At 45.8% G+C, this 23,654-nt stretch overlaps 1 protein-coding gene across 2 annotated transcripts in view; it reads left to right on the top strand.

Moving 5' to 3' along the window:
• Window positions 1-23,654, top strand: part of LOC126266655 (peptidyl-prolyl cis-trans isomerase FKBP8-like) — a 76,449-nt gene that overhangs the window by 21,824 nt on the left and 30,971 nt on the right. For both annotated transcript variants that reach the window (XM_049971053.1, XM_049971054.1), the window contains exon 7: window positions 18,064-18,267. In XM_049971053.1, the coding sequence (XP_049827010.1) occupies window positions 18,064-18,267 (204 nt within the window). The remainder of the gene's footprint in view (window positions 1-18,063; window positions 18,268-23,654) is intronic.

The raw sequence follows: 23,654 nt of genomic DNA, 5'->3' as shown, positions 1-23,654 counted from the left end.
GAATGCTGTCCCTGCTCCCACCTAATTCACCTATTTCTTCAAATTTTTTGATTATGTTCTTTAGTGTCTCTATTGGCAAGGGGGCTGTCCCCAATTGTTTTTCAACAATGTTTCTTCAATGCAGACTGCTGTTGCTACCGTTCTGCTAAAACAACTTTGCCAGTAGCTTCTTCTCAGTAACCTTTGTTTTGTGTGGAAAACTTAACAAACTTCTTAACTCTTTACACCATATTATCACTGGTGGCAAAAAATGAAACTATTATTTTTTCAGCATAATGCCCCAAGTGCATTGATTAATGAGCTTACCTACGATGTTTGTGTCCTGTGATATATGTGGGGTCTGTTCAGAAAATTCTTGAACTTTGTCCACAAATTTTTTTTTGCACTTACCTTTTACCTATTGTGTTTGGTCTCCTTTGAAATACTGTCCTCCACAATCGTACACTGCTCGCAATGCCATTTACACTTCTAGAAGCAGTCTTGGTATGTCACTTGCTGGATTGCACAAAACGCTGCCTGGGAATTTTCTTTTATCTCGTCTATCATTGCAGATCTTTATGATTTCAATGGGGTTTTCAACTTCGAAAGTAAAGTCTGCAGGGGGGCCAGGTCTGGAGAGTACAGAGTAAGAGGCAGTACAGTGATTTCATTTTTTGTGCAATAGTTATGCACAAACTGAAATGAATGTGAGAGTGCTTTTTGCAATGCAAGAGCCATGAATTGTCTCACCACATTTCAGGCCATTCCTTCTCACATTTTCTTGCAGGCGTCGGAAAGCATCCTGATAGTACCATTGAGTAACAGTTTGTCCCTCTGGCACAAATTCATCCTGAATTAATTTTTCAGGTATCTTTCTCTACCCATTGTGAAGACTATACCTTGGTCTCAACATCGTAACCGTAGACCAAAGTCTTATCACCAGTTATGATTATCTTAAGGAACATCTTGTTCTCATTTGTACAATCCAAAAACTCTTCATATATTGTGAGGCAAAGGTCTTTTTGGTCTCGACTTGAGATGTGGGGCGAACTTGGCGGCAACACGATGCATTCCAAGTTGCTATACCAGGAGTTCGTGACATGATCCAACTGAAACGTTACATTCTTCTGTAATCTCTGTCTGTCAGTCTTTGATTGGCACGCACAGTTTTGTTGACATTTGTAACATGAACATTGTCGGTAGACATCGAAGGGCATCCTGAAAGAGGATCATCCTTAATTACCTTCTGGCTGTTTTTAAACAGAGTGAACCATTCGTAGCTCAAAGTATGACTTAATCACTCATCACTGTAGCCTTCCTGCATCATTTGGTGTATCACTGTAAATATTTAGAGTTTCACCCAAAATTTCAAGCAGAAGCATTGCTCCTCTAACTCTGCCATCTCAAAATTCACGAATTGTGTGACACAACGTTCTACTCCATACAAAACTGAACAATAACTAACAGACATAAAACAGTGAAACTTCTTGCAGTTACACATTTAAGATAGGTGTACAGGGATGCCAACCACATTTGGGTCCAATATTCCATTGGCACAAAATCACGAATGTTCTGGTAGTTTTTGAACAGACCGTGTATAGCTCGCGCTTCAGCACTTGGAACATAGCCAGTTTAATTGTAACTACTTAACATTCCCCCTGTTCCTGCAGCTTATGTTGGCTGTCTATAGCCATGTATCTCCCTTTCAGAAACCAGATTTCCACATAGAGTTGGGTTGAACAATTGTAAAGGAGATTCTACTAATCTGATTTACATCAAGTGGGCAACAGTCTTCAGGTGCACTGACTCTCCTGTTAGGTTAAACCACGATTCATTTGCAAAACTCCTTTTACATTTGCTGGTGGATAGTGTAACATTTGCTGGTGGATGTTGATATACAGTCAATTCTATTTATCAAAGGCAGTAGAGAAGCTGGATATTTGTTACCTGGGAACTCTTGAAAATATCTGATTACTTTTCTGTCAGAAAATCCGAATCTTCAACGTTTTTCTTCCTACCCAAAAGTTACTGTCTTCAGTCTAGACTAGTTTGATGCAACTCCCCATGCAACTCTATCCTTTGCAAGTCTCATCGTCTCAAAGTAACTACTGCACCTTACATCCTTCTGAATCTGCTTAATGTATTCATCTCCTGGTCTCCCTCTAAGATTTTTACCCTCCATGCTTCCCTACAGTACTAAATAGGTGATCCCTTGATGCCTCAGAACCTGTCCTAGCAGCCGATCCCTTCTTCTAGTCAAGTTGTGCCACAAACTTCTCTTCTCCCCAATCCTATTCAACACCACCTCGTTAGTTATGTGGGCTACCCATCTAACCTTCAGCATTCTTCAGTAGCACCACATCTCGAAAGCTTCTATTCTCTTTGTCCATGTTTCACATCCATACATCACTACACTCCACACAAATACTTTTAAAAAATACTTCTGGACACTTGAATCAATACTTGATGTCAACAAATTTCTCTTCTTCAGAAATGATTTTCTTGCTAGTGCCAGTCTACATTAATTTGCTCCCCTAGTAGCAAAACTCATCTACTAAAAGTGTCTCATTTCCTAATCTAATTCCCTCAGCATCAGCTGATTTAATTAGACTACAACCCATTATACTCATTTTGCTTTTGTTGATGTTCATCTTACATCCTCCTTTCAAGACTTTGTCCATTCCGTTCAACTGCTCTTCCAGGTCCTTTGCTGTCTGACAGAATTGCAATGTAATCATCAAACCTCACAGTTTTTATTTCTCCTCTATGGATTTTAATTTCTACACCAAATTTTTCTTTTATTTCCTTACTGTTTGCTCAATATACAGATTGAATAACATCAGCGATAAGCTATCTCTCTCTCTCTCTCTCTCTCTCTCTCTCTCTCTCTCTCTCTCTCTCTCTCTCTCCCTCTCCCTCCCCCCCTCCCCCTCCCCCTTCCCAACCACTGCTTCCCTTTCATGCCCTTAGACTCTTCATAACTGCCATCTGGTTTCTGTACAAATTGTAAATAGCCTTTTGCTCCCTGTATTTTACCCCTGCCACCTTCAGAATTTGAAAGTGCATATTCGAGTCTACATCGTCAAAACCTTTCTCCAGGTCTACAAATGCTAGAAACGTAGGTTTGCCTTTCCTTAACCTGTGTTACCAGTGGTCTTGGGGTAGCGTCTTTGATTCAAAATCAAAACGTCTTCGGTCTCGGGTTTGATCCCCGCCACTGCCTAAATTTTGATAAATAATCAGCATTGGCGGCCGAAGACTTCCGGCATAAGAAATCAGCCTCATTCTGCCAACGGCCTTGTCAAAGAGGGCGGATGAGCGGATAGAGGTTCAGGGCACTCTCTTGTCCTAGGGGTGGGAAATTGCCCCTAAAGGCGGAAGAATCAGCAATGATCAACGACATGAGGATGCAGAAGGCAATGGAAACCACTGCATTAAAGACACGTAACGTGGCCTGAAGTTGAAGAAGTGTCATGATGATCTCTCCATTGGCAAAAGATTCCGGAATAGTCCCCCATTCGGATCTCCGGGAGGGGACTGCCAAGGGGGAGGTTACCATGAGAAAAAGATTGAATAATCAACGAAAGGATAATGCTCTACGAGTCGGGGCGTGGAATGTCAGAAGCTTGAACATAGTAGGAAAACTAGAAAATCTGAAAAGGGAAATGCAAAGGCTCAATCTAGATAAGTAGGGGTCAGTGAAATGAAGTGGAAGGAAGACAAGGATTTCTGGTCAGATGAGTATCGGGTAATATCAACAGCAGCAGAAAATGGTATAACAGGTGTAGGATTCGCTATGAATAGGAAGGTAGGGCAGAGGGTCTGTTACTGTGAACAGTTCAGTGACCGGGTTGTTCTAATCAGAATCGACAGCAGACCAACACCGACAACGATAGTCCTGGTATACATGCCGACGTCACAAGCTGAAGATGAACAGATAGAGAAAGTGTATGAGGATCTTGAAAGGGTAATGCAGTGTGTAAAGGGAGACAAAAATCTAATAGTCATGGGAGACGGGAATGCAGTTGTAGGGAAGGAGTATAAGAAAAGGTTACAGGAGAATATGGTCTTGCGACAAGGAATGAAAGAGGAGAAAGACTAATTGAGTTCTGTAACAAGTTTCAGCTAGTAATAGCAAATACCCTGTTCAAGAATCACAAGAGGAGGAGGTATACTTGGAAAAGGCTGGGAGATACGGGAAGATTTCAAATTAGATTACATCATGGTCAGACGGAGATTCCAAAATCAGATACTGGATTGTAAGGCGTACCCAGGAGCAGATATAGACTCAGATCACAATATAGTAGTGATGAAGAGTAGGCTTAAGTTCAAGACATTAGTCAGGAAGAATAAATACGCTAAGAAGTGGGATACAGAAGTTCTAAGGAATGGAGAGATACGTTTGAAGTTCTAATGCTATAGATACAGCAATAAGGAATAGCGTAGTAGGCAACACAGTTGAAGAGGAATGGACGTCTCTAAAAAAGGCCATCACAGAAGTTGGGAAGGAAAACATAGGTAGAAAGAAGGTAGCTGCGAAGAAACCATGGGTAACAGAAGAAATACTTCAGTTGACTGATGAAAGGAGGAAGTACAAACATGTTCCGGGAAAATCAGGAATACAGAAATAAAAGTTGCTGAGGAATGAAATAAATAGGAAGTGCGGGGAAGCTAAGACGAAATGGCTGTAGGAAAAATGTGAAGGCATCGGAAAAGGTATAATTGTCGGAAGGACAGACTCAGCATACAGGAAAGTCAAAACAACCTTTGGTGACATTAAAAGCAACTGTGGTAACATTAACAGTGCAACGGGAATTCCACTGTTAAATGCAGAGGAGAGAGCAGATAGGTGGAAACAATACATTGAAAGCCTCTATGAGGGTGAAGATTTGTCTTATGTGATAGAAGAAGAAACAGGAGTCGATGTAGAAGAGATCGGGGATCCAGTATTAGAATCGGAATTTAAAAGAGCTTTGGAGGACTTAGGGTCAAATAAGGCAGAAGGGATAGATAACATTCCATCAGAATTTCTAAAATCATTAGGGGAACTGGCAACAAAACGACTATTCACGTTGGTGTGTAGAATATGAGTCTGGCGACCACCATCTGACTTTCGGAAAGCATCATCCACACAATTCCGAAGACGGCAAGAGCTGACAAGTGCGAGAATTATCGCACAATCAGCCTAACAGCTCATGCATCGAAGCTGCTTACAAGAATAATATACTGAAGAATGGAAAAGAAAATTGAGAATGCGCTAGGTGACGATCAGTTCGGCTTTAGGAAAAGTAAAGGCACGAGAGAGGCAATTCTGACGTTACGGCTAATAATGGAAGCAAGGCTGAAGAAAAATCAAGACACGTTCATAGGATTTGTCGACCTGAAAAAAGCGTTCGACACTATAAAATGGTGCAAGCTGTTCGTGATTCTGAAAAAAGTAGGGGTAAGCTATAGGGAGAGACGGGTCATATACAATATGTACAACAACCAAGAGGGAAAAATAAGAGTGAACGATCAAGAACGAAGTGCTCGTATTAAGAAGGGTGTAAAACAAGGCTGTAGCCTTTCGCCCCTACTCTTCAATCTGTACATCGAGGAAGCAATGATGGAAATAAAAGAAAGGTTCAGGAGTGGAATTAAAATACAAGGTGAAAGGATATCAATGATATGATTCGTTGGTGACATTGCTGTCCTGAGTGAAAGTGAAGAAGAATTAAATGATCTGCTGAACGGAATGAACAGTCTAATGAGTACACAGTATGGTTTGAGAGTAAATAGGAGAAAGACGAAGGTAATGAGAAGTAGTAGAAATGAGAACAGGGAGAAACTTAACATCAGGATTGATGGTCACGAAGTCAATGAAGTTAAGGAATTCTGCTACCTAGGCAGTAAAATAACCAATGATGGATGGAGCAAGGAGGACATCAAAAGAAGACTTGCTATGGCAAAAAAGGCATTTCTGGCCAAGAGAAGTCTACTAATATCAAATACCGGCCTTAATTTGAGGAAGAAATTTCTGAGGATGTACGTCTGGAGTACAGCATTGTATGGTAGTGAAACATGGACTGTGGGAAAACCGGAACAGAAGAGAATCGAAGCATTTGAGATGTGGTGCTAAAGACGAATGTTGAAAATTAGATGGACTGATAAGGTAAGGAATGAGGAGGTTCTAAGCAGAATCGGAGAGGAAAATAATATGTGGAAAACACTGATAAGGCGAAGGGACAGGATGATAGGACATCTGCTAAGACATGAGGGAATGACTTCCATGGTACTAGAGGGAGCTGTAGAGGGCAAAAACTGTAGAGGAAGACGGAGACTGGAATACGTCAAGCAAATAATTGAGGACATAGGTTGCAAGTGCTTCTCTGAGATGAAGAGGTTAGCACAGGAAAGGAATTCGTGGCGGGCCGCATGAAACCAGTCAGTAGACTGATGACCAAAAACAAAAAATCTGTGTTCTAAGATAAGTCGTAGGGTCAGTATTGCCTCACGTGTGCCAACATTTCTACAGAATCCGAACTCATCTTCCCCAAGGTCAATTTCTGCCCATTTTTCAATTCGTCTGTAAAGAATTCATGTCAGTATTTTGCGGCTGTGACTGATTAAGTTGATAGTTCAGTAGTTTTCAAATCTGCTTTCTTTGGGATTGGAATTATTATATTCTTCTTGAAGTCTGAGGGTATTTCACCTTTCTCGTACATCTTGTTCACCAGACGGTAGAGTTTTGTCAGGGCTGACTCTCCCAAGGCTATCAGTGGTCTAATGGAATGTTGTCTACTCCCAGGGCCTTGTTCTGACTGAGGTCTTTCAGTGTTCTGTCAAATTCTTCACACAGTATCATGTCTCCCATTTTATCTTCAACTGAGTCCTCTTCCATTTCCATAATATTGCCCTCAAGTAAATTGCCCTAGTACAGAACCCTCAGGGGCTCACGGTTCTTTCATGAGTTCATGTATGACGCACACTGGTTCCTGAACTACTTCAGCCCGTTCTTCATTCCCTAGCTGCATTTCCTTCTCCCTGCCTCCTCCCTCCCTATCCCTGCTCCTTCCCCGTTGCCACCTCCTTCCCCTCTCCTGGTGTTCAGATTTAAGTCAACCTGGCTATTCCCCTGGTTCCCTGATTGGTTGCAGTTTTGATCCTTATGCCTGTTTTTTAACTCTTTTGGCATTTGGGTCCCCACTTGAGGGTTGACCTCGATTTCAGAATTTCCTGATTTTAGTTTGAGCCATATGGCGAAGAAATCCCTCCCTACCACCTACAGTGTAGATTCCTTCGCCCCCTCCTTAGACACCAGCGTGTGTAGCCAGTCAGTGTGGTGGGGCTGTTATATAACCTTATGGTCGAGCCATCTGACAACACAGGGATCACACTGATACCTGAGCTGTTACCCCGCAAAGGCAACCACACAGATACTGGCGCCTTCATTCTGACTTTTGAGGGGAGATACCTTCCCAGAGGTGGTCAAGGTTATGTGCTACAGATGTGATGTGAAACTGTACATCACTCAATCCATGCGGTGCTTTTGGTGCTTGCATTTTGGGCTTACGTCTTCCCGCTGAACGGCGGACCCTTTGTGTGGTGACTGTGGCCACCTAGTCCATGAGGGGAAGCCCTTGTGTTCCGCCACCTGTGTGTGTCAACTGTGCTGGCTGCCACTCCCCTTGCTCACCAGATTGTCAGACTTACTCGACAAAAGAGAAGATACAAGAATACCAGTCCCTGGATCACCTCTCTTACACTGAGACTCGCCAAAAGTATGAGAGACTCCACCCGGTGTCACTACCTTCAACTTTTTCCTCCTCCTCCTCCTCCTCCTCCTCCTCCTCCTCCTCCTCCTCCTCCCTTACCCTAGCCCCTCCCCTCTCTCCCCTCGACCACCCCTGCACTTCCCATGACCTCACATCACAGTCACTCCCCCCTCCCCTCTCGGCATCTGCTGGTGATTGGGCTCCTTTCCAGGAACCCTTTGCTGGTGTCTTATCAGGCCAGAAGACTGTCACCGCCACGAGGCGCACTTTCTGTGTGGCCCAAGGTCGTCTGCTCTCTTTTGGCACTCGATCTTGCATACGCCTGTACTCCCCCTGTGTTCTGCCCTCCTCCACCTCAGAAAGAGCAGAAGAAAAAACATAAATCCTATGAAAAGGTGCCCTCGGAGGTGCCAACTCCCATCTTGCAACTTTAGTCTGACATCTTATTTTTGGATTTCATCCCATACTTGTCAGTGACAACTGCTGACAAAGTGGCCTGACCTCCTCCTCGGCTCCTTCATGCCCATCTTGGACTCGCGCCACACAATCATCCAGTGGAACTGCAATGGATAGTATTGTTGCCTACCAGAAATGCAACGTCTTTGTCTCCTTTTATTCTGCGTTCTGTCTTGTTCTCCAAGAAACGCATTTATGTGATGGCCACTCTCCAACTTTCTGTGGTTATTGGGTGTTCTGTCGGAACCATGCTGGCCCTGGAATAGCATCTGGTGGAGTTCTACACTTCGGTTTGCTTTGATGCCCTTAGTGACTGGATCCCTCTCCCTACCACCTTGGAAGTGATAGTGGTTAGAGTGCAAACAACTTTGGCAATCACACTTTGCAATGTCTACCTCCCTCCAGGTCAGCCACTTGCTTATGTTGCACTATCTACCTTACTCGAGCAGCTCCCACCACCATTTCTACTCCTTGGGATTTCAGTGCCCACCATCCACTGTGGGGCAGTGTCACTCCAACAGGTCAGGGTATCCTAATCAACCAACTTATCGCGGACTTAGATTTGTCTCTGATCAACCATGGTTCCCCTATCCACTTCAGTGCTGCTCATGGCACCTTCTCTGCTATCGATATCATGGTCTCCTCCCCTGCCCTCGTGGTGGCTTCCCTACATTGATCATCCCATGATGGCCTTTGTGACAGTGACAACTTCCCAGTGACACTATCGTTCCCCTGCTGTCGCCAGGCAGACAGGCCCCCATGTTGAGTATTCTGAAGGGCCAATTGGCCTTTATACATGTCTGCTTGCCATTTTGACACCTCCATCTCGAATTCCATTGATGTAGTCTTGCAATGCATCTCTCCAGCTCTTCTTCATGCTGCTGGCACTGCTTTTCCCCTATACACAGGGCCCCTTCATCATTGGCCGGTATCGTGTTGGACCAAGGACGTCGCAGCCACTGTCCAGGACTGCCGATGGGCACTGGAGTGATTTCGGCGACACCCCTCCCAGACCAAGCTCCTCACTTTTAAGTGTCTCTGAGCTAAGGCTCTTTACCTTATTGAAGCAGAGTGGAGTAAAAAATGCTGGGAGCGCTATAATTCCTCCCTGGGGATGTAAGCCTCTTCATCGCAGGTTTGAGCAAAGCTCTGTGGCGTTCTGGGTCGCCAGCAACACTCAACTGTCCAGGGTCTGAACCTCAAAGGAGCTCTGTGCACTGATCCATTGGTCCTTGCGGAACACCTTGTGATACACATTGTGTTGGCATCGTTGTCTGCTTCCTACCCTCCTAACTTTCTCCAGCAGAAACACAGTGTTGAACATAAACCCTCCATTTCATCCCGCACTATGTTGGGCCATATAATGCACCTTTCGCTGAATGGGAATTGGTGCAGGCTCTTAGCTCTTCACGAGAGACAGCCACAGGGCCAGATTCCATTCACAACCAGATGATTCAACATTTGGATGTTCCCCAGAGGCGACAGCTCCTCAGGGTTTTCAATCACATGTGGCTCATGGGTATTTTTCCGTAAGAATGGTTAGACAGTATAGTTATCCCCATCCTTAAGCCAGGGAAAAATCCAATGTCTATAGACAGCTACTGCCCCATTAGCCATACAAATGTGCTTTGTAAACTGCTCAAAAGGATGGTCAACTCCAGATTGCGTTGGTTACTCAAATCTTGGGGCTGTTTGTCACTGTAACAGTGTGGCTTCCGGGCAGGGCAATCTCCAACTGAACATTTACTCTGATTGGAATCAGCCATCTGACAGGCTTTTACTCACTGCTGGTACCTTGTCGCAGTTTTCTTTGACCTACATTTAGTTATCTTCCATTACTGGGGCTTCTGTGGACCCCTTAAGATTTTTATCCTTGAATTTCTATTCTACTGGCTCTTCCGGGTTCCAGTTGGAACTTTACTCAGCACGCCTCAGATTCAGGAGAATGGTATCCCACAGTGTTCTGTGCTAAGTGTCACACTCTTCCTCATTGTCATAAATGGGTTGTGACCTCTGTTGGGCCTCTGGTTAACGCGGCATTGTATGTTGACAGATTGTGCAGCTCCCACTCAATAGCGTCAGCTGAGTGCCATCCGATGGGCCTCTGCGTGGGCCACTGTCCATGGCTTCCAGTTTTCCCTTTCCAAAACACGGGTTATGCCTTTTTGTCGCCGACCCACTGTGTATCCAGAGCTTTATTTAGGAAATAGAATAGGCCCAAGTATTGCTGTCTGTTGTAAGAGGCAACTAAAAGGAGTCTCTCACGTTGTGGCCTTCATGTGATGGCATTCCCAAAGAGTGAGTCATTGGGGAAGGGGTACTTACATGGCGCATCATGTCCATCGTGCATTGAGATCTTTAGCTGGCATTGCAGTCCTGCCCATTCTCCACCTCTTGGGTGAGGACACCTTCTTGGATGTGTTTTCCACCATTCACTGTGCAGTGTCACTTTCTTTGCACCTCATATCCAGCATGGTACCCAGTCCGTTGTGGTGGGGCCGCCATGTGCCCTGTTGGTTGTAGCCCTGTGACCACAGAGGGATCACTGTGCTGATGCCTGCACTGTTAACTCCCCATGTAAGCCAACGAGTATGTGCCCGTCACCCTGGGGCTTCGGGCCTCCTGGCAGTGGCTATCCTGCCAGGTGGTCTTTGTTGCAGCTGGGTGGCGCATGTGGTGAGGGCCCCTGGTCGGAGCGAGTGGCATCAGGGCGGATGGCATGCTGTGAAGCTTAGTACGTCATCTCTTGCAGGTGTTCTGCTGTCAGCAGTCTCTAATTGGGCAAAATCTAACTTTAATGCTAAAAAATATGACCCCCAGTCATACCCCTCCCTGGCTACACCATGGGAACACCAAGATAAGGACGGCAGTGAAGCTTATTTGTCCCAGTAACCTTATGGACAAGAGTTAATGGGGAATCTTTCATGTCCGTGTTGTCTCAGTGTTTGTGGAGCATTTGGAGGCCCGTTTCGGGAGGTGGAGGGCTTGTCCAAAATGCACTCTGGGTCAGTTTTGATAAAAACAGCATCCTCTGCCCAGTCATGGGCATTACTCGCTTCTGGCAAGTTGGGGGAAGTTTCTGTTAGTATCACATCTCGTAAGATCTTAAATATTTTCCAGGGTATTATATTTCACAGGGACCTTCTTTTGCAGTTGGACGACAAGCTATGCGCCAATTTACAGCGGCGAGGTGTTCATTTTGTTCAGCGTGTCCATCAGGGTCCAAGGGATAACCAGGTTGCCATCAGTGCCTTCATCTTGGCCCGAGAAGGTCAAGGTGATGGTCTACCGCTGTGACGTCATGCCATATATCACTCCCCCGATGTGGTGCTTTAAGTGCTGTAAGTTCAGCCATAGGTCTTCCTGCTGTACTTTCCAGCCCCACCTGGCGAGATTGTGGACGTTCAATGTGTCCCAATACTCCATGTGCCCCACCTCCCATCTGTTTCAACTGTGGAGAGCATCATTCACCTTGCTCGCCAGACAGCAGGATTTTACAGAAAGAGAGGAAAATCATGGAATATAAGACCCTGGACCGACTGACATGCACTGAGGTTAAGAGGAAATTTGAGCACTTACATACTGTGGCTATGACCACCTCACACACGGCCTCTATGAGAACAGTTGCTGCTCCAGCCCACTTGATGGTGGGGGGGCCACTTGCCTCCCTACTGCTCCCACACCACCTACTTCGGAAGCAACACCACCCGACCATTGGGGATTTCGGTCTCCACTTTTGAACCAGAGAAGTGAAGAGTTCTTCAGCTCCTCTTGCTAGGAAGGGGTCCCTTGGGTCACTCCCTTCCCAGGTTTCTGCTAGTGGGAAAGATGATATCTGCCAGTGGCTGAAGAGCCCAAAAGCAGCTGGTCGTAGACTGATTCAGTGAAGTCCTCCTAGCCAGGGAAACCAAAGGAACAGCACGTGAAATTGAAAAAGAAGGCTCCTAAGAACTAGGAACTTGCGGTGGCACCTACACCACTACTACCTATAGGCAAAAAGTCGGTGGCAGCAGGTGACCATGAGGTGTAAACTGCCTTAATTGAATGTTCCATGCCTTTCCAGTCTCAAGATTTCATCCTGCAGTGGAATTGCGGCAGTTTGTTCCACTGCTCGGCTGAGCTATGGCAACTGTTAAGCTTTACACCTGCTTTCTGCATTGCTCTCTGGGAAATCTGGTTCCCGGCAATGCGGATCCCTGTCTTCCGCAGGTGTACGGGTTATTACAGGAACTGTAGCAACTATAATCGAGAGTCGGTTGCAATTTGTGTTTATGTTCTAAACTCAGTCTGTAGTTAAACTGTGTCCCTTCAGTCCCCTCTTGAAGCTATGGCTGTCAGAATATGGACGATTCAGGAAACAACTGTCTGCAATGTATTTTTTTCCAGATGGTGCAGTAGTCCTGAATGTATTAGCTGCACTGATTGATCAACTCCCTAAACTTTTCCTACTATTGGGAGATTTTAATGCCCATAACCCCTAGTGGGGTGACACCGTGCTTACTGGCCGAGGCAGAGATGTCAAAACTTTCTCAGTTCGACCTCTGTCTCTTAAATATCCTGGTCGCCACACATTTCAGTCTGGCTCGAGGTAGTTACTCGGCCATTGATTTTTTTCAATTTATCCACAGGAGAGCATGACGAACTGTGTGGTAGTGACCACTTTCCCATCCTCCTGTCACTGCCCCAGCGTCAGGTCCACGAACGCCTACCCAGATGGGCTGTAAACAAGGTGGACTAGGAAACGTACCCCTTTGCTGTCGCCGTTGACTCTCCCCCTCATGGTAACATCGATGTGATGGTTGAGCAGGTGACTACCACACTCGTTTCTGCAGCAGAAAACACGATACCTCACTCTTTAGAATTCCCCCGGCGAAAGACAGTCCCTTGGTTGTCGCCAGAAGTAACTGAGGCAATTACGGAGTGTCGGCAAGCTCTGTAGCGACACCCTTCTTTAGACTATCTGATAGCCTTCAAGCAGCTACGTGCCCATGAACGCCAGCTTCTAAAACGACAGAAACAGGAGGTACTTGTCGACCATTGGGTGCCATACAACACCTTCCCAAGTCTGGATGAAGATCAGACGCCTTATTGGGTACCAGATCCAAACAGGTGTCCCTGGCATTACCATCAATGGCATGCTATGTACCAATGCAAACGCGATTGCTGAGCACTTCGGTGAGCACTATGCTCTGTGTCGGAGAAACCCTCCAGCCTTTTGCACCCTCAAACAGCGGATGGAAAGGAAAGCCCTCTCATTCACTACAAGCCATAGTGAACCCTATTAACGCCCTAGTTGGATTCCCAGTCAGATAATTAAACAACTCTCGTCTGACTACAAGCGCCATCTCCTTGTGTCTTCGACCAGCTCTGGTGCGATGGTGTCTTCCCATTGCAATGGCAAGAGAGCGCCATTGTTGTGGTGCTCAAACCCCGTAAAAATCCACTTGATGTTGATAGCTATCGGCCCATCAGCCTCACCAACGTTCTTTGTAAGATGGTGTGTCAGCAGTTGGGTTGGGTTGGGTCGTGGAGTCAGGTGGCCTACTTGCTCCATGTCTGGGTGGCTCACGCCATGGGCGCTCTACCATTGATAATCTTGTGTCCCTCGAATCTGCCATCCGAACAGCCCTTTCCAGTTGGTAACACCTTTTGCAGTCTTTTTTGATCCATGCAAATTGTTTGAGACCACCTGGCGACAACATATCCTTCCCACATTATATGGGTGGGGTCTCAGAGGCCCGCTCCAAATTTTTATCCAGAATTTCCTGCCTCTTCACACTTTCTATGTCCAAGTTGGTGTCTCCCATAGTTCCATCCACATCCATGAGAATGGGGTCTTGCAGGGCTCTGTATTGAGTATATCGCTATTTTTAGTGGCCATTAATGGTCTAGCAGCAGCTATAGGGCAGTCCATCTCACCCTCTCTGTATGCAGATGACTTTTGTGTTTCGTACTGCTCCACCAGTTCTGGTGTTTCTGAATGGCACCTACAGGGAGCCATGGAAAAGGTGCAGTCATGGGCTCTCGCTCATTGCTTCCAGTTTTCAGCTTCTAAGTTGTGTGTCATGCACTTCTGTTGGTTTTGTGCTGTTCATCCGAAACCAGAGCTTTACCTTCATGATGATCCACTCACTATAGTGGAGACATATCGAATTTTAGGAATGGTTTTTCGATGCCTGATTGCCTTGGCTACCTCACCTTCGTCAGCTTAAGTGCTAGCGGCACCTCAGTGCCCTCTGCTGTCTGAGCAACACCAACTGGGTTGCACATCGGGCTACGCTGCTGCTGCTGCTGCTGCTGCTGCTGCTTTACAAAGCCCTTGTTCAATTCCACCTTGATTATGAGTCTGGTTTATGGTTCAGTGGCACCCTAAGTGTTGCGTGTACTCAACCCAGTGCACCACTGTGGCGTTCGTCTAATGATGGGAGCTTTTAGAATGAGTCCGGTGACCAGTGTCCTGGTGGAGGCTGGAGTCCCTCCATTGCAGATCAGACGTGCACAACTGCTCGCCAGTTACGTAGCACACATTCGTAGTTCTCCTGCGCATCCGAATCATTGTCTCCCTTTTCCACCCATGGCAGTTCATCTCACACATCAGTGGCCCAGGTCAGGGATAACTATTGCAGTTTGCGTGTGATCCCTTCCATCTGAACTGCGAGTTCTTCCCTTTACCACCTTCCATCCATGTCTGTCTGCATACACCTCCATGGTGTACACCTAGGCCGCAAATTTATCTGGACCTTTTGCATGACCTTAAGGACTCAGTTAATCCTGGTGCTCTTGGCATAACAGTACAGACAACAAACTGTGTGTCTTTAAGGAGACTACAAATGTGTGGAAGTCTTTCGTGTGGGCCTCTCGCAGGGAATCGATTGTCCTCTGCCAGATCCACATTGACAGTGCTTGGGTGACCCACAGTTACCTCCTGCGCCGTGAAGACCTGCCTTAGTGTCGGTGCGGTGCCTGGTTGACAGTGGCCCATACTCTGGTGCCCTTTCCACTTTGCCTGGCCAGTGACGAGATCTTGGGTTACCGGACTCGTTGCTGCTAATTTTATCTGACAACACCTCACTGGCTGATTTAGTTTTACGTTTTCTTTGTGAGGGTGGGTTTTATCATTTGACTTGAGTTTTAGCGCATGTCCTTTGTCCGTCAGTGCTTTTAGGGTGGAGGTTTTAATGCGTTGCAGAGTAGCTGGCTGCTCCTTTTTTATTCTCATGGTCAGCCAGCAATGGTAATCTGGATTGTTTTAATCTCTTCATCCCATTTCTTTCATTTCAGTGGTTTTCTTGTCCCCTATTGTCCATTTACATGTTTGTTTACCTTCACTGTTCTTGTGATTTTTTTCTTTCATTCTGTTTTGAGTTGTCAGCCTCATTTATTTTATTCTCACATTTGTGGCATTGTTTTTTGCGAAACGAGGGACTGATGACCTCAGTTTGGTCGCTTTCCCCATCTTTTAATCCAACCAACAACCAACCAACCATGGTTCTTAAATGTTAACTATGAGTAATTTATGCTCTGTGCAAAATTCTACCAGGTGGCTTCCTCTTTCATTCCTTACCCTTCATTCCAAATTAGCCTACTACTTTTCCTACTCTTCCTTTTCCTGCTCTTCCTTTTCCTACTATCGAATTCCATTCCCCAATGACTATTAAATCTGAATAATTTCTTTTATCTCATCATATATTTCTTCAGTCTCTTCATCTGCAGAGCTAGTAAGCATGTAAACTTCTACTACTGAGGTAGGTGTGGGCTTCGTGTCTATCTTGGCTACAATAATGCGTTCACTGTGCTGTTCGTAGCAGCTTACTCCTACTCCTATTTTTTTGTTTCTTTATTAAACCTACTCCTGTATTTTACCTATTTGATTTTGTATTTATAATTCTGTATTCACCTGACCAGAAGTCTTGTTCCTCCTGCCACCGAACTTCACTAATTCCCGCAGTATCCAAGTTTAATCTATCCATTTCCCTTTTTCAATTTTGAACCTACCTACCTGATTAAGGAATCTCACATTCCAATTCTTTCTCCGTATAATAACGTCCTCCAGAGTAGTCCTTGCCCGGAGATCGGAATAGGGGGACTAATTTACCTCTGGAATATTTCACCCAAGAGGATGCCATCATCATTTAACCATACAGTAAAGCAGAATGCCCTCAGAGAACATTGGCTGTAGTTTCCCCTTACTTCCTGTATGAAGAGAGAAATTATCTTTCCATCGCTGTATTATTAAATATTGAAAGAAAACCAATGTGGAAAGAAGCCATATAGTGACTATGGACAAAACTCCTCTGGTATTTGATATGCCAAGTAACGGAGCAATTCCATGAAAGGTTTCTACAATAATGTTGGAAGCTGAAGAATGGGATTAAAATTTGTGACGCAGCCGGGACTCGAACCCTAGTCTTTTTAGTTACTAGTCAGAAAAGCTGACCGCTACACCACCACAGCTATTTGGTCAACATTAGTGCACAAACTACTCAAGTTGAATGCCCTCCCCAACACAAACTTCAGTTCATATCTACCGTTTATTCCCCCCTTACATCGTCACTATTACGTAGTAAGCAAGACGACCCAGGTTCAAGTTGCAGCTGTGGCACAAATTTTAATTTCTTGAGCTTCCAACATTATAGATAAAGATGAATTAAATCATAAATCAGTTTCAGCTTAAGTGCAAATGATTTTGATATGAGGAGTCTGTATTTTTGAACATGTCTGAAAGAACACGCGCATTTTTGATCCAGCAGCCACTACGAATTGAGATACAAAGGAATTACAGATATTGGCTGCTGGTGAGCATTGATTCAAATCAGTGGGCAAATTAAAAATTTGTGCTGCACTGAGGTTTGAACCCACGTCTCCTGCTTATTAGACAACATTAGTAGTGTGTGGATAAGTTGAGAATTTGGGTGTGACAGGAGGCTTGCTAGGGTGGTCTATGCACTAGCAATGTCCAGAGTTCGGATAGCGCAGTGGTCAAAGTGTCTGCCTTGTGATCAGGAGACCAGGGTTTGAATCCTGGTGTCTGGCACAAATTTTGCACTTCCCCATTAATTTAAATTGGTGCCAATTTGCAGCCAATGTCTGTAATTCCTTTGTGAATAATTGACTTTGAATCAGGGTTGGCCAGTCTGCTCCAGTTTTGGCAGTACATTTACACTCCTCTTGCTACAATGTATCACTGATAGAATCTTTCCGGATTTCATTATGTGATTGGAAAAAGTGAGATACAGTGAATTGAATAAATTCTTCTCAGAAATGACACAGAATCTTTAGTGTTTCAGTATGCACTGTGTGCACACTGTTTCCACAACAATTTTTACAATGAAATACTTTTCCCTCTCCAATAAAAGCAACAGAAATAGAAAATATTATAAGAATATGTATGTATGCCTTTTATTTTTATAAAATGTGAAAAACCACAGAAAGGTATAGGCCAATTGTACTATTATGTGCCTGCTCAAAGCATTTGAAAATATTGCTGCAATTTGGCTGGGTAACATTTTCAATTTGAACAGTATTCCATGAAATACATTCGCAGTTGTGAATATGAACAACTTACTTACTGGTCGGTGCTAGTCCTTGTAGAAACTTGGCCTCTTTTGTTACCTGCCCTCTTTCTTCTGTCCATCAATTTCCTTATCCAAGTCATGACTCTCATTGCTTTGAAATCGTTTTCCATTTCTTCAAGCCCCCTTTAGTGGATCTACGTGGTCTTCTCCCTTAGAGCTTTCTTATGATTTCGTGATGCTTAGTTTCTGGCATTCTCTGTACATGTCCGGTCCAACTTATTCTTCCTTGTTTGATTATATTCTGATGAGGAACAAAGATATGAAAGATTGAATGTAATGTCCAATCATTTACATTTCAGATCCTAGCTGCAAAAGGAGATACAACAGCTGCATTATCAGTCTTGCGAAATGCAAGTCAATTGGAACCTGAATCAAAGGTGATAAAGCAAGAAGTGCAGCGCCTTTTGGATGTAATTAAACGTGACACAAAGCAAGAGAAAAGCCTCTACAAGAAAATGTTGGGGCAGGATAAAAGCACAGAAAAGACTACAAGAGGAACGAAGGTAAGTCTCTTGGAAATCACCTTTCTGTCCTAATTCAACAAATTGTATTGTTCTCATTTGTCAGGCAGTAGGTATTTACTAGTAGTAAGTTATGCACTGCTGAGACAGTGATGAATGTGACTCTCCATAGTGGTGAAAAAGATAAACGTCTATCTGATAATTTATTGCCATACCTTATCACTAGAAAACGTAAGTCCAAAATTAGCTGAGACAAAACAGAAAATAGTAATGGTATGTATACCAGTGGACAAAGAACTCACTAGCTGTTGAGTGTCGTTGTTTTCGATTAAAATTGATTTCTGGATTTTAATTGAGGCCCTTTAGACTTCATGTTAGATAAAATTTTGCAGTTACTGCTTGACTCTGGTTGGTTTCTGCACAGTGGGATTGTTTCTTAGTCAGTACTTCAATGTGAAGTCAAAAAGCTCTTGATTAGAGCTCAGGAGTAAATTATAATAGAAAAAGATGCATGCATTGCCAACTGTGATTGCCCTGTCAAACAAACACAATCCAGTCTTAGATATAGTAGTGACATTACGAACAGGAAACTATGAAACACATGCTACCTATCAGGCTGGATTGCATCCTGTGTGTATGACAGTCTTATGCGCCGCCGCTACAGCTTTTCTGGCACCATCAACCCCGACAATACCAGTCACCTCAGAGCTGGAAGACTACATCTGCCCCCTTGATGGTGGGGGGCATTTCCCTCCCTTTTGCTCCAGAACCACCTACTTTGGGTACAACACTCCCCCCCCCCCCCCCCCCCCCCAACCATGAAACCATCAGGGAAGCCGGAGTAGTGTAAGTCGTCTTTGGCTTTCCTTGGGTCTCTCTCCCTTCCTAGGTTTCTGTTTGTGTGAAAAATGTCACCCGCCAGTGGCGGAAGAACCCAAAAGCAGCTGGTTGTAGTGCTTCACACTCATCCTCATCCTCAGTCCCAGACTGAGCCAAGGAAACCCAAGAAGCAGCAAGAGAAATCAAAAAAGAAAACCCCTAAGACCAAGGAAATTGCGGTGGCACCACCACCACCACCACCACCACTACTGACAAGCTGTATATCTGAGGATGGGGTGGAGATTTTGGCATCTGCTGAGGACTTGGAGATTCTGGTGTCTGCTGAGGACCTAGATCTCGCCAGACCCCTCACACACAGTGGATATAGACTAAGGTAATAAGTTGGTGGCAGCAGGTGACTCTGAGTCATAAACTACCTCATTGAATGTTCCATGCCTTCCCAGTCTCACGATGTCATCCTCCAGTAGAATTGCAGTGGTTTTTTCCACTGCCTGCCTGAACTACAGCGACTGTTAAACCTGACCTGATGTCTTCATTGCCCTCTAGGAAACTTGGTTCCCGGCAATGCGGACCCCTGCCCTTGCGACTATAAGGGATATTACAGGAACCGTAATGACTGTAATAGTGTGTCAGGTGGAGTTTGTGTTTGTTCTAAACTCGGTCGTAGTGAAACTGTGCCCCTTCAAACCCCTCCTGAAGCTGTGGCTGTCAGAAAAGGAAGACGCAGGAAATAACTGTGTGCTATGTATATCGTTCTCCAGATGGTGCAGTACACCTGACTGTATTAAGTGCACTGATTGATCAAGTCCCTAAACCTTTCTTTCTTTTGGGAGATTTTAACACCCAGAACCCCTTGTTTGGTGGCACTGTGCTTACTGGCTGATGTAGAGATGTCGAAACTTCACTGTCTCAGTTCGACCTCTACCGTATTTACTCGAATATAAGCCGCACTTTTTTTTCCGCCTTTCGTAATCCAAAAAACCGCCTGTGGATTAGAATAGAGTGCAAAGCAAGCGGAAGTTCTGACAAATGTTGGTAGGTGCCGCCACAACTAACTTCTGCCATCAAATATATGTAGCGCTACACAGGCATGCTTTGTTGGCACGAAGATAAATACTGGCGCCAAAACCTCTGCGTCAGTAAATAAATTTAAAAAAAGGAGTCCATCGGGGAAACGTCCCGGACCCCGGCTTCCGAGGTCCGGCGTTCCAAAACGGACCCCTCGCGTGAGGACCTTCTTCGGTTCCAGCCCACCATCCCCGTGCCTCATCGGACGTCCAAGAAGGCCTCCAAGAAGTAGTCTTTATCCCCCTCTCCACCCCGGCGCGTTTCGTCTGATGCTCCATCCGTGACACGCTGCTGCCGGCTGTCCTCAGTTTCGCCGGGATGCTCTGCTGCCAGGCCCTCTGCTGCCAGGCCCTCAGCTGGCCTGTCGTCGGCGAATGATGCTGCCCCTTCTATGCAACCCAGGAATGCGGCCGCAGCTGGCGACGACTCGATGGAACAGGATCCACCTCCCGCCGGTTGTAGTGTTGTTCCCTCGAAACCTGGCCCTCCGCGGCCGTTGAGGTGACCAGCTCTTCACCGTTTCGTTCCCCCATTTTTCTGACTAGCGATGGCTTTGTTACATTGGAACATTAGAGGTATTCGATCTAATCGGGAGGAATTAAAACTGCTCCTCCGCCTGCACTGTCCGCTCGTCCTTGGTCTCCAGAAAACCAAGTTGTGCCCAACTGACCGTATTGCTTTTACCCACTATACCTCGGAGTGGTCTGACCTCACCCCTGTGGACGGTATTCCAGCTCATGGTGGGGTCATGTTGCTCGTTCGGGACGATGTCTATTACCATCCCATCTCATTGACCACCCCACTCCAAGCAATAGCTGTCCGTATTACTCTTTCTGCCTTTACTTTTTCTGTTTGTACTGTCTACACTTCGTCATCCGCAGTTAGTCGGGCTGACATGATGCACCTGATTGTTCAGCTTCCTCTGCCGTTTTTATTGTTTGGCGATTTCAATGCCCATCATCCCCTTTGGGGCTCTCCTGCATCCTGTCAGAGAGGCTCCCTCTTGGCGGATGTCTTCAACCATCTTAATCTTGTCTGCCTCAATACTGGCGCCCCGACTTTCCTCTCGGACTCTACTCATACCTACTCCCACTTGGACCTCTCGATCTGTTCTACCACTTTTGTTAGAGTGGTATGTCCTTTCTGACAACTATTCGAGTGACCATTTCCCCCGTGTCGTTCGTCTCCTGCGCCACACCACATCCCCATGTCCTTCGAGCTGGAACATACCGAAAGCTGACTGGGGACTTTACTCCTCCCTGGCGACCCTTCCGGACCACGATTTTCTCAGTTGTGACAGTCAGGTCGAATACCTCACAGCTGTTATCAATGCTGCCGAACATTCCATTCCTCGTACTACCTCTTCTTCACGTCACGTTTCTGTCCCCTGGTGGAATGAGGCTTGTAGAGGCGCTATCCGTGCTTGTCGACGTGCTTTACGCACCTTTTGCCGCCATCCTACGTTGGCAAATTGTATCAGATACATATGAATCCGAGCGCAATGCCGTAGAGTGTATGGTATGTCGATGGTTGGGTTGGGTCCTGGAGCCATGTGGCCTACTGGTTCCATGTTAGGGCGGCTTCCGCTAGGGTTGCTCTACTACTGACAATAATCTGTACCTCGAGTGTGCCATCTGAACAGCCTTTTCCATACAGCAACCCCTGGTCGCCATCTTTTTTGACTTACGTCAAACATACGACGTGACCTGGTGACATCATATTCTTGCCAGACTGTATGAGTGGGGTCTCCGGGGCTCTGTATTGAGTCTCTCTCTATTTTTAGTGGCCATCAACGGTCTAGTAGCAGCTGTCAGGCTCTCCGTCTCACCTTCTCTGCATGCAGATGACTTCTGCATTTCGTTCTGCTCCTCAAGTCGTGTTATTGTGTAGCGTCACCTACAGGGAGCCACCCACAAGGCACAGTCATGGGCTCTAGCCTAAGACTTCTTCAGCTGCAGAGTCGTGTCATGCACTTCTGTTGGTGTCATACTGTTCATCCGGACCCAGAACTGTACCTATCAATTCTTAGGATTGGTTTTCAACACTCTATTGACTTCACTACCTCAACTTCAACAGCTTAAGTAGAAGTACTGGCAGCACCTCAATTCCCTCCATTGCCTGAGCAACACCAGCTGGGGTGCTGATCGCTCTACGTTGCTACGTCTCTACAGAGCCCTTGTCCGATTCCGAGTTGGCTACGGGAGTGTGGGTTATGGTTCGGCAGCACCCTCAGTGTTGCATTTACTCAACCCTGTGCACTGTAGGGTTCAAGTAACGACAGGAGCTTTTAGGACGAGTCCGGTGACCAGCGTACTGGTGGAGGCTTGAGTCCCTCCATTGCAGATCAGGCATGCACAATTGCTCGCCAGTTAAGTTACACACATTCGTAGTTGTCCTGAGCACCTGAATTACAGTCTCGTTTTCCTGCCCGCAGCAGTCTAACTCCCGCATCGGCGGCCTAGGTCGGGGCTAATGATTTGTGTTTGGTCCCTTCTCTCTCAACTGGAGCCCTTCCCTTTACCACCTCTACTTGCAGTCCGATCACGTATGCCTCCATGGTGTATGCCTTGGCCAGATTTGTCTGGACCTTTCATGTGGCCCTAAGTAATTTGTTCACCCTGTGGCTCTTTGCTGTCACTTCCTCTCGATTCTTGTTGTGTTCTGGGGCTCTGGAGTGGTTTACACTGACGGCTCAATGGCTGATGGTCATGTAGGCTTTGCATATGTTCATGGAAGACATATTGAAAAGCACTCCTTGCCAGATGGCTGCAGTGTTTTTATTGCAGAGTTGGCAGCCGTATCTTGTGGTCTTGAGCACATCCGCTCATGCCCTGGCGCATTTCTGCTGTGTACTGACTCGGTGAGCAGCCTACAAGCTATCAACCACTGCTATCCTCACCATTGTCTAGTTGCATCCATCGAGAAGCCCATTTATACACTGGAACGGTCCCGTTGATCAGTGGTGTTTGTCTGGGCCCCTGGACACATCAGAATCCCGGGCAATGAACGTACTGACAGATTTGCCAAACAGGCGACGCGGAAACCGCTTCTGGAGATGGTTATCTCTGAATCTGACCTGCGTTCTGTCTTAAGCCGTAGGTTTTTCAGGCTTTGGGAGACGAAATGGCATAACAGTAAGCACAACAAGCTGCGTATCATTAAGGAGATGATGAATGTTCGCAAGTCTTCCATGCGGTCCTCTCGCAAGGAATCAGTGGTCCTGTGCTGGCTCCGCATTGGCCGTACATGGCTAAAGCATGTTCACCTACTCCGTCGTGAGGACCCACTGCTGGGTTGCTGTGGCTTCCAAATGACAGTTGCCCACCTCTTGCTGGACTGCCCACTTTTAGTCGCTCTTGGGTTGATTTTTAACTTTCCCAGCTCCCTACCTTCGATGTTGGGCGACGATGCCTCACCAGCAGTTCTAGTTTTATCTGTGAGAGTGGGTTTTATACTTCTATGTAGGTTTTAGTGCATGTCATTTGTCCCTCTGTGTCCTCCACCCTAGTGCTATTAGGGTG

Source organism: Schistocerca gregaria, chromosome 4 (genome assembly GCF_023897955.1).
Source record: "Schistocerca gregaria isolate iqSchGreg1 chromosome 4, iqSchGreg1.2, whole genome shotgun sequence".
Taxonomy (NCBI): Eukaryota; Metazoa; Arthropoda; class Insecta; order Orthoptera; family Acrididae; genus Schistocerca; species Schistocerca gregaria.
This window is presented reverse-complemented; position numbering and strand designations above follow the sequence as displayed.